This window comes from Triturus cristatus, chromosome 5_2 (assembly GCF_964204655.1).
Source record: "Triturus cristatus chromosome 5_2, aTriCri1.1, whole genome shotgun sequence".
Lineage (NCBI taxonomy): Eukaryota > Metazoa > Chordata > Amphibia > Caudata > Salamandridae > Triturus > Triturus cristatus.
This window is the reverse complement of record NC_140588.1, coordinates 414,557,601-414,570,284: the sequence shown is the minus strand read 5'-3', so window position 1 is coordinate 414,570,284 and position 12,684 is coordinate 414,557,601. Positions and strand designations below refer to the sequence as shown.

General features: G+C 44.0%; 1 protein-coding gene across 4 annotated transcripts in view; it reads left to right on the top strand.

Moving 5' to 3' along the window:
• Window positions 1-12,320, top strand: part of PPP4R1 (protein phosphatase 4 regulatory subunit 1) — an 803,115-nt gene extending 790,795 nt beyond the window's left edge. For all 4 annotated transcript variants that reach the window (XM_085607334.1, XM_085607333.1, XM_085607331.1 and 1 more), the window contains one exon: window positions 11,235-12,320. In XM_085607334.1, the coding sequence (XP_085463460.1) occupies window positions 11,235-11,398 (164 nt within the window). In that variant the 3' untranslated portion in view covers window positions 11,399-12,320. The remainder of the gene's footprint in view (window positions 1-11,234) is intronic.
• Window positions 12,321-12,684: the final 364 nt, after the last annotated feature.

Genomic DNA, 12,684 nt, shown 5'->3' with positions numbered 1-12,684 from the left:
CACCCAGCCTAGCTGCACCGCCACCGCGAACTCTCCTGGGCACTTCACTCTGTGGCCTCCTGCTAAGGGGGGGCCGCGCTCTCGCAGTCTAGCACATTTGAGACACACCAGTGCTGCAGTGCACCTGCCCGCTTGCCTGCTTTGCTGTTTAGCAGCTTGGCTGCTGCTTGCACTGCTGTCGAATCTCTGGTCCACCACCGCCTCCTGGCTGGAATCTCCTCTGCCCCCGCTCTCTACCGCGCAGCTTTCACGGTTTTTGGCGCTGATATTGCTCGGGGGTGCAGCTGCTGACTGCTGGCTATGGAGGCATAGAAGACGAGGGGATGGCAAACGCGAAAACCGCGGCAATCGGGGCCGCAAACCACAAACTCGACGTCCCGGCCGCCCGCACTCGCTGCGGCTGAGTGAGTCTGCCGCTGCTGAATCGAAAACACGTACTGAAATCAGGCTGGTTAGCTGCCGTAAATGATCTTCTATGTCCTTGCTGTAGCCTGTTTTCCCCTACTGCGGTCCTGTCTTCCTCTATTAGGACCCTTGGGTTGCTTATTTTCCTTCCCGGGGTCGGATGCTTTTGCAGGCAGGTTCGGTGCTGTGCCTCCCGCTGGGACGGCGCTACCGCCGAGAGAGGAGCCGGTGGGCAGGAGACCCGCAGTTCGTGCCTTCGATTTAGCTCTGCGGCCCGTTCTTGCTAGAGTGGAACATGGTCTCCTTCTCAGCAAACGGCAACAGACGGCAGGGTTAGGCAGCCCAGCAACAGTAGGAGCAACCCTGAACGCCAGAACCAACAGAGCGATGCAGCGGAGCCCAGGCCAGGTAATCGAATGCTTGGAAAGAGGGTGGGTCCTGTTAATTCTCGTGCAGTTTTCCCAGAAAACTGCGGGTCATGATTCTTTATGGCATGCATGTGCTCTAGAATCCTTTTCTATGTTAAGTGTATAGTGCTCCCAACATAATTCATATCACACGGGCAAATTAAATAACACACCGTATAATCGGAATTACAGTTCATTCATTTTCAGATTTATCCCTTGGTCTGTTTTCCTGGTACTTGAAACTCTATTATTTTTTACTATGTCTGCCCGCTTTGCAGTTCATGCAGGGATAGAATCCTGTAATCTGATCCTTCTTTTTTGGTCCCTTAGAAAAATGGCTTCTGACTAGCTGGTCCTTCAATGCCGGATCTTTTCTATTTGTGATAAGAGGACTCTGTGGTATTGTTGGTCCTATGATGTTATCAGCTTTGAGTATCCTCCAATTCTTACGAAAAATCTGAAACACTTCAGTGGAACCGGTCGTGTAATCTGTTATCATTCTGACCATTCCTTTGGTCTCTGCTGTGGAGCCTTGCCCTTCTCTAGTTGTTACCAGGAGATCTTTTCTTTGTACCTTTTCTATTCTCTTTACTGCATTAATCGGGGTCTCCTTTCTATATCCTCGGTCTTTGAACCTGCATAATGCTTCCTGACTTTCCTTTTGAAAATTCCCATCAATCAAAAAGTTGCGTCTCAACCTTACTGGTTCGCCATAGGCACTGGTAACACTCCTCGGGTGAAAACTGTCTGCGTGTAATGTGCTGTTTCCCGCCATAGGCTTTCTGTAAAGAGTAGTTTCTATTGTGTTGTCTTTGATGTACACCATTAGATCTAAGTATGGTACATTTGTTCTGCTCATACATTCAGTGAATTTTAAGTTCAAATTATCATTCAGGGCTGTCACATACTCCATTGCCTCCTCTGAAGACCCTCTCCATATAATGGTCATCAATATAGCGAGACCATAATACAACTTTCTCTAGCCCTACCTCATTTTCTCCTGCCCAGGCCACGTGCTCTCCCACCAGCCTACAAACAAGTTTGCATAGCTGGGGGCGAAGCACATGCCCATCGCAGTCCCCTGCTTTTGGTGGAACAATTCTCCTGCAAATAAAAAGATGTTATTTTGAAGACAGTATGATATCATTTCCATTAACATCATACTGTGTTCACAGTACTTTAAGTTTCTCTTCTTTAAGAAGAATTGTGTTGCTTCCAGTCCCTTTGGATTTTCAATACTCGTATAGAGGCTGGTTATATCCAATGTTACCAATAGCATATCTGGTTCCCACTCAATATTGGCAATGATCCGTAAAACGTCCTTTGTGTCCTTGACATATGAGCTTAAATCTGTTACCAGGGGTTTAAAAAACAATCAATGTAGATGGAAGCATTCTCTAAAACTATTTTTTGAGGATACTATCGGTCTTACGGGAGGGTTAGTTATACTCTTGTGTACTTTTGGCAGATGGTAAAATGTTGGCAGTTCCGGTGACTCACAAAATATAAACTTATAATCTGCTTCTCCCAATATGCCTTATGCCCTCCATTTATTTGCAAGTTCATAGAAATCCTGTATGCTTTTTTCATATTCAGTTCTTGTTGTCAACCTGTACAATTAAGTGTCTGCAAGTTGTCTCATGGCTTCATTCAAGTATGTAATCTTTTCCATTACCACTACATTTCCACCTTTGTCCGATGCTTTTATTATATCATCATCATTACTCAGGTGTGTCAAGTCCTCGATTACTAGATCTTGAAAAGTATCTATTGCATCATGTGGTGTTTGTGGGATGCATTACGATTTCATTTTAAGGTTACTCGCTGCTCCTACTTGAGTAATTCCCATATCCTCTAAAAGTTCTACAGTACTGCTGGTATCGCCATGTCAAATTTCAGTTTAAAGTTCTCTCATGATTCATAGGGTATCGTATTCCATCCCTGTTAGCGGATTTTCTTGCTCAATTGTACTTTCGCTCTCCCCTCTTTGTTTCTTGGGATGTAACGTGTGTTTTCATCAATTTAAGTTTCCGTATAAACCTGTAAAAGGTCTATATGTGTGTTTGCATAGTCCAATTGTGTTGGTGGACAGAAGGTCAGGCCAAGCTCTAATACATTTATTTCCTCTGGTACCTGTTGCCTGCTTGATAAATTAACGACGGTCCTTTTCTCCACTGGTCCTCTTACTTCCATTTTCCCCCTCGTTTGCTCCTCGTAACCCCTTGTTCGGGTGAGGTAACCTTTCCTTTTCCTTCCAGTTTTGTCTCTTTTTTCTGGGGGATGGGTTTGCGTTGCAGGACGCTGTTTCGCTTCTCTCAACAACTGGTATTCTTGAAAATATATATATATATTTATTTTGTTACAGCATCACAGAACACTTGGTTTATGTAAAGTGGGTCCTGCTCCCAATATTTCGCACAGACTCCGCGATGGAAGCGGTCGTAGGGCTGCATGAACTCAGCATTCATATACATACATACATACATACATACAGATATATTCCACCAAGTTCTGTTCTTTGCCACCACAAAACAGAGAAGACTTCAAATGCGGTAAACTTTTTCCTTCGATTTTTTACGGTCAGCCTTGCATAACGCGTTTCGGTCGTCTCCGCGACCTTGATCACATGCTATTACAGAGGAACGTATCCTGGACTGACTTTTCAATCCCATAAGGCTGACTTGCACTGAAGACACTCTTGACAACATATCGGATTACCTTGATACTCAGTATCTTTCCACAATGTACTGCAACATGTTTACTTTACATAATGCTCTGGGCTGATTAATCTCTCCTGTTACCATACCAACTTTTGTGCTTGCTTGGCGAGTGATTGGAAGTATTGCACGTTTACTATTTTTCTAACTTAGTATTTGGCACACAGTATACATATCTTAATATACATATGGGTAATTCTAAACTTGAACAGTCTCAACCAGAATCATGGGCAACTGTACCCGTTACTACAGTTTCTTAATTCATAATCGTTGCCTTCCTTCTTCGCTTTTGCCTAAATTTGTAACATAATGTGCTGCCACATTAGTTCATACAACTGGGCTAGTGCCCCAATCTCATCAAATCATCTCTACCCCATCATTAAGTAGCTCCATGTGATGTCAATTAATTTGTGTGATTTCTGACTTTCAGGGTTTGTTTCTTGCTCAATTTCTATGCATTTAGTGCCCCTAAACGCTGTTTTGCACTAATGTTCGTGTCCCCTATAATTTTAGATTGAAGGTTTATTTTTGGGGGAGCCCCCCACCACCCCACTTAACCCCTTCAGCGCGGCGCAGATTTCCGCGCTGTGCTGAAGGTTCGGAGCGCTGGCGGGGCCATGACGGAGCGGTTCCGTCATGCGCATCGAAAGGGTTAAAAGAAAAAAGAAAATGACAACCCCTTAATTACCCTTATCACCAATGTCCTTACCCACCCCTAATCCCGAACCATACCCGAACAACCTTCCCACCCCTAAACCCTAAATATACCTTTACCACCCTATATCCCTACCAACCCCTAAACCCTAAAAATACCCTTACAGCCTATGCCCCTACCCACCCCTAACCCTAAAAATATCCTTACCACCCTATGTCCCTACCCACCCCTAAGGACTAAAAATAGCCTTTCCACTCCATGCCCAACCCGCTCCTAAAATACTCTTGCAACCCAATAACCTCACCCACCCGTAATGCATAAAAATGCCCATACCAATCTATACCCCTTCTCATCCCTTAAGCCTTAAAAATTCCCTTACTACCCTATTCCCCTACCCACAACTAAACCCTAAAGTACTCTACCATATACCCCTACCCACCCTAAACCTTAAAAACACCCTTGCGACCCAATACCCTTATCCACCTCTAAACCCTACAAATACCCTTACCCACCCTATATAGGTGTGTGTGTGTGTGTGTATATATATATATATATATATATATATATATATGTGTGTGTGTGTGTGTGTGTGTGTGTATGTATATATATATATATATATATATATATATATATATATATATATATATATATATATATATATAAATTCACTGAAAAAACCATAGGTTTCACACATGTTATAGTTAGCGGAAATTTTACTGATAAAAAACCAGTGAAATTCCCCTGTTATAGTTAGTGCAGGCAACTATAACTCACGCGACCGCAATCCTCTGCTGATGCTAATACTGTATTTAGACACTTATTTGCCCATGTCTTCTTCCATACATTTTTAGCTATACATATATTACAAATATTTTTTTTTCATAAAGACACATATGTCATCAGCAGAAGATTGCGGTCGCGTAAGTTATAGTTGCCTGCACTAACTATAACGGGGGAATTTCACTGGTTTTTTATCAGTAAAATTTCCGCTAACTATAACATGTGTGAAACCTATGGTTTTTTCAGTGAATTTGCAAGGTTTTTTAAATGCTAATTCCTAACTAGAACGTGTGTGAAACCTATGGTTTTTTCAGTGAATTTGTACGGTTTTTTAAATGCTAAGTTACTTTACGCCATTCGTGGCGTGCGCGCCCACTTAACGCAGTTCGTTCCGTGCGCGCACGGTGCGCTTCGCGCACCGTGCGCACCCACTTTACGCAGTTAGTGCCGTGCACGCACGGTGGGCACGCGGTGCGCTACGCGCACCGCGTGCCCACGTTACGCTAGATGGGCCATGTACGCACGATGCGCTTCGCGCACCGTGCGCACATGGAGGACATATGATGCACTTCGTTTTGAAAGGTAATATTTTAATTTTTCGTAATTTTTATAAGCCATGCACAAATGGTGCACTTCGGGCACCATTTGCACACGGGGTGGAGAGAGTGTTGTTAATTTTTTCTTTTATTATTTTTGTTTAAAATATTGCGGTTTTTCACACTAATGATAAGCCCTGCACATTTGGTGGCCTGCGGCCACTAAAACCACAGGGGGTGGGGAGAGTGTGGATAGTGTTTTTTTTATTTCATTTTTTACCGTACGCGTACGGTAAGCGTAATCGGCGAAATTAGCGAAAAAATAAAAATTGCATTTTTGGCCTTGGGTGGTCTTTGGGGACTCCCTCAACATGGCTATGTGTGTGGGAGCTGTCTAAACAGCCCCTTTACATGTTTATTGGTTTTATTTAACAACCTAGCTCTCAGTGCGAGAGAGAAAATGGCGGCCGCCGCTTCCTGGTTTCGGCCGATTCGAATGTTTACTAAGATCTAAGAGCCAATCAGAATCGCGCTCGCGCACGCCACCATACGCGTACGGTAAGCTTACGGTAAGCGTACCGTAAGCTGGCTCAGATATATATATTGATTTAAAGGCTATTTTCTCAGAATCTCCTGAACAGATTTACACCAAACCTACAAAAGGCACTTCCTTGACCTGAGGACTACCTCTCTGCCAAATTTCTAGTAATTCTGTTCAGCCGTTCGGGCTGTAGCCCTGTCTAAAGGTCCTATGGAAAAATGCATGGGAAAAACGCGTTTTGGGACCCCCCTTTTATCTCAGCCCCCGCTTGACGAATCCCCCCGAGACTTTCAGGGTAGGAGCGGGGAGATACACACACACAATCATACATACATACGTACATTAACTATACTTACCATGCATGTTAAAGGCACCAAGTAGTGCATGCATGGTAAAGGCACTGATTAGGAAAAGTATTGTTGGAAGAATATTTCCCCCAAGTCTTGGAACCTGCACACTGTCGACCAATTTGCTTTTGGGGGTCTGTATCTGGGGGCATGGACAGTCTCAAAAGCTCCTGATGTCAGCGTGCAGGAGTTGGACCTTAGGCCACGCACATAATTTGAGGTGCAAAAGGGTTCCAGTGCGGGACCGCAAGGCACCATCTTCCATCATGCAGTTGTACTGCTGAAAAGCTTCTGGTTCCAGTCTGAAGCCAGCGGAGTATTCAGAAGATCATGATTCTGTCGCCATAAAGTGTCTCTACCACAAAGAGTGTTACCGAAGCACAGTAACTTGTTCTTTTATGCTTAGCGAAAACTCACATCTGGAGGGCCACAGTACAGAGTCACAGAAGAGGAATGGTTTCTATAGACAATACCCCAGGTGTGCCATATCCTACTCCATTGACTGTACTCGGTCGGACAGAGTGGATGATCAGCTCCTTGTGTTCCCTGGAGGGGCCAGGTGGTGGCCAAACCTATAATTTAACTGTGTCATCCTCTTTATCCTGATCTGCTATGCCTTGGCCAAGAAAGAGCCTCCGGAGGACATTAATGGTCATCTCTCCCCAGAAATGACAGATTCCTTATCTCTTTCCCGGTTGCTATTTTCTGCCCGGCAGTATATGCTTATCTTTGCATACCTTTGAAAACACTATTGCATCATATTTTAGACCCACATAGACGGGTACTTTGGGTGAGCTGTGTTGCATGATTTCATCGATTAACTGACACTACCCGGTCCCACCTCCCAGAACTTATTCTTAAAGGGAGGAATCTGCAGGAACACGTGTCAATCATAAGAATATTACATACCTTCATTAACAGTTGGCACCACCTGAGAGCTCTTGAGTCATTGCTGGCAAAGGTTTTCCAGACCAGTCTGAAGCTTGGAAGGAGTAAGATGGGGAATTGGTAGGAAGTTTATGCATCCACCAAAAGGTGCGTTATCGAAGGTAAGTAACTTTCTTTTAATTACCGTATACATTTAGCATTGAACAAAATTTGGCTGATGCTTAGTATGTTTAGCTTACTCTTGGTTTTTTAAATCTCTGCGGATTCATCAAGGGACAGAACAGTTAGAAGAGAGGGGTTAGGTCATTTGACAGATCCATTTGAAGTATGGAATACATATTGCACGTTTAGACAGAGCCTTCAAGAGTTGGGGCAGATTTAAAATGGGTGTCAAAAATGTTTTAATCTGCTAATAACTTGTTGCCGTTTAATGAATCTACATAAAATTTGGAAGCTCATTTACAAGTTAAGCCCAGTGCATGAATCTCTAGATTCAAGCAAACCCAGAAAGGTGGGGAAACGTTAAAGCAGGGGTTAAAAAAAAAAGAATGTTGACTTGCTTAGAATTTTGGCACAGATTTACAGATGTGCATAACCCCTAGTGGATAAGTTGCATGTTTAGCTTACCTTTACTTATCCTATTATGAGTTTTATACCAAACCACCCTGGGGAGCGGCACAGTTGAAACTAGGGTCAAAAAAGTGTTAATTAACTGATAACTTTGCCTCCGTTTAATAAATGTGCATGCAGTTTTACAGAACAATAGCAAGTTAAGTCCACTGCTGGGATTTCAAGTTTCAGTGATATCTGATTTATATAAAAAAAAAAAAAAGTGGATGAGAGGGTAAACTTAAAAGGTGGTCAAAACATTGTTGTGTTACGTGTGTATATCAAGTGGAGTGCTGCTCTGCTCCTGAAGTGGTGATCGGGGCCGCATATAAGCACCACACTGGTGTGCTGACGTCAGTTCTTTTCTTTCCGCTCCTCACACGCAGCTCTAATCCTTTTGACAAGTAATTTCCACCACATTTTATTTTTTACCAGTGTGCAAGGGATGCCCCCCCCCCCAACCAAAAAAAAGAGTGTGTAACCCTTGTAGGGCTGTCTCAAACAAATGTCTGAGACAGATCCCCCTAAGGTATGCCTGTGGTGCCTGGTGTTGGAGCATGACTCCAGGGCCTGCAGCAACTGTGCCCAGACAAGCCAAAAGTTCATATAGGACTGAGAGGCATAACTGTACGTCTCCAAGCATCGAAAGATTCTGGGTCATGACCCCTATTCCCACTCCTGAAGTCATTCCTGTGGGCTGCTGCTGTTGGAGTCTTCCGGTAATTGGACCCTTCCCACAACTCTCTATCTCAAGAGAGGGCATCAACATGCCTCTTGGTCTCATTCCCGAACTACTGAAGAATTGATTCAAAGTTTGTCCCGATGCAACCCAAATTTCTGGGTCCATCGACGCATTCCACAAAGTTGAGGCATTTAGAGATGCCATGCTGCGTATATTTGACACACTTACAGCTCCCTATGGTGCACCTTTGGACCACAAGGATTTGCAGAGCTGTCCAGTCAGGGTGCCACATGCGCTTCACCCTCAGCGCCTCTTCAACCCGTTTTGGGATCCGCCCCGGGTTTTGGGGCAGACTTCTGGCCTGATGCCACTCCCTGCACCGGTTATTTTCACATTGACATTGGTGACAACTGCACCAGCGCCAAATTAGTAGCTGTTAACTATACAGGTCTCCAGCTCCGAGCCGGTTTCATCTTGACCAAGGCTGTGCCCCAACTCCACTGCTGCATAGCCTATAGCAAATTCTTCAGACTGATACTTTGCTCTTACCACACAGTCAAGCTCCTACTCAACATCAGTTTTTTGCATCAGATTCAGACAGCAAGGACTATGATGAGTGGGCAAATTTGCCTCACAGAAAGAAGTAAACTGGTGTGCCGAATTACAGAATGCCAGGGGTCTGGACAGTTCCTCAGTTCCTGGTTTCGTCTCTCCCCCAGTCCTGTCACAAAGTAGAATGCCTGTTTTGCTCTCATCATGAGGTGGGCTGCAGAAGTCTTTGACCTGCAGCTCCTTAAAATGGAGGTCAAAAATAATGTCCTGACTGAGGTTCTGCAGCCTGGCCAGACACCTACTGAACCTGTCCAGGTGTCCACAAGCAGTCAATCTTAAAGCCTTTCCCATGACTCCTCCTAACAGTCAGTCTAAAGGTTTGGAACTGTTGGCAAGCGCATGTTTTCAGCAGCTAGTCTTACTTTGCGCCTAGTCAATTCCAAGTCTACGGATTTTTCTGGGGCTTTCCAGATACCTTACATGAACATGCCAGTTTGATGGCTCTCCTCTTTGGTGAGAAAGCAGACTCTGCCCTGGAACGCTTTAAGAAAAGTCATGCCGCATTTCTGGGGCTGTCTGCTACTACCACGTAGTTACCTCAGCAGCTTCTCCCCTTTCGTGGTGCGCTACGGGTCTCCAATACCGCCAATGCCAGATCCAACTGTCGGCACAACCTGTTAAACCATTTCATGGCTGAGGCCGCAGCACCCAGAGACAACATTCAGGGCATCGGGGCAACATGCAGCTCGGTCCCCCGCCACTAGGCAACCACAACTGCAAAACCACTTTAATGTGGCGTGTTCAAGACCCATCCACCCTGTAGGATGCAGGATCAGACGTTCTCTCCCAAGGGTGGCAAGAAATCACTTCAGACACATGGGTCCTCCAACGTGTCAAGCGAGGCTGTGCCCTCCCGTTTCTTTCGTTCCCACTGCATCTTCGCCTTTTGTTCAGTCTGTTTGCTTGGTAGGTACCCCCAAGCATTATAGGTCGCAGAAATCTTGTTGGCAGTGCCAGAGGAATTCCATGGCAATCTGCTGCAGACGATTCAAGATGGTGAGAAGGCGGCAAAATAAGTGATCACGTTAGGACCGCACACTACTGACTGCTTATGCAGAGCAGTCAGCACTAGCATGGTGCTCCAATGCCATGCATGTATGAAATCCACAAGCTTCTTGGGTGACTTCCATGCTTCACTTGTAAGTTTTGATAGGTCAGTCTTATTTGGTAAGGAGTCCCATCCCGTACTAAAGGGCTACCAATAAAGCAGAGCCACAGCACGCTCCCTCGTTCACTCCACACCTGCAAGGCAGTATCCCCAACAGTTTTGCCCCTTTTGTTGTATTGCCTGGGGCTTTGCTTACGCACAGCACCAAGGCCCATCTCACCAGCTGTTCGGCCGATGCATAACTTGGCTACAGGCTCACAAATCGCCTGTGGTTGCATAAAGGCACACTCCTCACAAAACGTTGAGCAGAAACTCGAATCCAAGCACTAGATGCGCACCTCATGGGGATCTGTTACAGACGTCTGCTTGTGACAGTCCCTACATGGTTTAAACCCTGTAGTTATAGGAGAGGACACATTCCATGCACACCTGTAGAATTATTTTGAGAAACAAACTTCGCAACGGATGAGTTTGCTCTAGATCCGTGTACAAAGATGCAGAATTAATGGGACTGACGTCTGCGAGATTGGTTGTTGCTTGTCTGTGGCTGCAGCCATCACTTTCGGAGCATGTGGAACCACACGACTCCACCTAACAGTGCTCAGAAGCTATGCTGAAATCTCTTCAGAATTCAGTCTGGTGATATTCTTAAGGTTAGAAGTAACCATCAGAAATCTTTATTTACACCTGTAAAGCCTATTGTCGTCCCTCAGTACCAGGTCCATAGGTAGAAAAACGAAAATTAATGAACCCTGCAACCATCTAATGAAGAGCTGTTGTGTTTGTCTATTCTCTGTTTATTACTTATGGCAAGCCATTTTTAGTAAGGAGGCCCTGTGTTCCTTCTGGAAGAGTAGAACATTGTGGGTTTTCGCTGATGACAGCTGCAATTTTATCTTTCATATTTGTACTTAAGTTTTGTGATTATACACTTTTGTGTTTTTTAGACTGCTTCCTGAACTCTGCCAACTCCCATCAGGAAGCTGTGGAACAAACCATCATGGCTTTGCAGATGGATCAGGACAATGACGTGAAATATTTTGCGAGTATCCACCCTGCCACAAACAGAATTGCAGATGACGCTATGAGCACTGCCTCTTCCACGTATTAAGTCATTGTTAACTGTTGCTGTTACACCAACTTTACTCAAGTGCGCATCATGAATAGGTCTTCGTAGGAAGGGTGCACAACCTGCGACAAGAGGGAGGAGTGTGGACGCCTGGCAAACAAGGGCTTTGGAAACTGAAATAAACTTTTGTGAATAAGACTTTATAAGAACAATCAAAACACTCAGAGGATTATTTTTTGCCGCTGAAGCCTTAAACCTTATGTCTTCCTGAACTGTAGAAACCATGAATTCTTGGCGGAGGAGTGTTTTCAGTCTTGAAAGGGAGTTGCTTCCGAAGGCCTGAATCATTATTCTCTCCGGACACAACTTTTTATGTTATTTTTTGGATCGTAGGGGTTGCGGACAGTTTAAAATCTATATATAGTTTTAAGTACCGAAGAACAAGTGCAAATGAGGAGACTTCCAGTATTAACATTAAAAGGATTTTAGGCAAGTGGAGATGTTTGTTTTCACTTGCTGCAAATTGAAATTGTCCAATCCTTAAATGTGGGCAATATTTGAGGTGCAGGTATGGGGGTGGGTGGGTTGTAGGAACATGGATTTATCATAAGGGCTCATTGCTAACACTACACTAGGATCTGGTTTTAAACGTTAATTACAGCATATTGCTGTACATGTTAGTGAGCAACTTTGCTGTGAGTACCTGTGTCCTAATTGTTTTCATGCTGGTCATGACCTGAAGGAAATTTATTAGCACATGTACTTTGAAAAGTCAGGTATTTTTAACTTGATTGTGATCAGCTCTGAAGTGCAGCTTTCTTTTTTCTTATACTGTACATATCTGTGACCACTCTTGGGGAGTGTTGCAGTCTTTAATCATGCTGTTAAAAGCTCTACTGGGAACCAAGTTCTACTTGTCCAAATAAAATTTATTAATGAGATTCAATAAACTTTTCCCATGCTTGTTGGTGTATGTGTGTATAAATAACCTGTATCATCGGCTTGAGGAGATTAAGCCATACATGGCCATTTTCAGTGTGCATTGTGCAATTTTCTACAGATTAAAGGTTTTTTGAGGGAAGCAGTGGAGAAAGTTGTGCATTGATTGAAATGTAAATTTCTGCATTTGCAAAAATAATGTGTGTTGTATTTGAATCATTGCCCCAATTTTTCAGATGAATTATACTAATCAAGTTTGTTGGGGCTAAAACAATGCATTTCCAATCTGCATGGGAAAATAATGGTTGGCAAATTCAGGTGTTGGACACGTTTCATGCACGTTTCTTTCCTTAACATTTTATAAGCTTTAATTACACTATACCACTGAT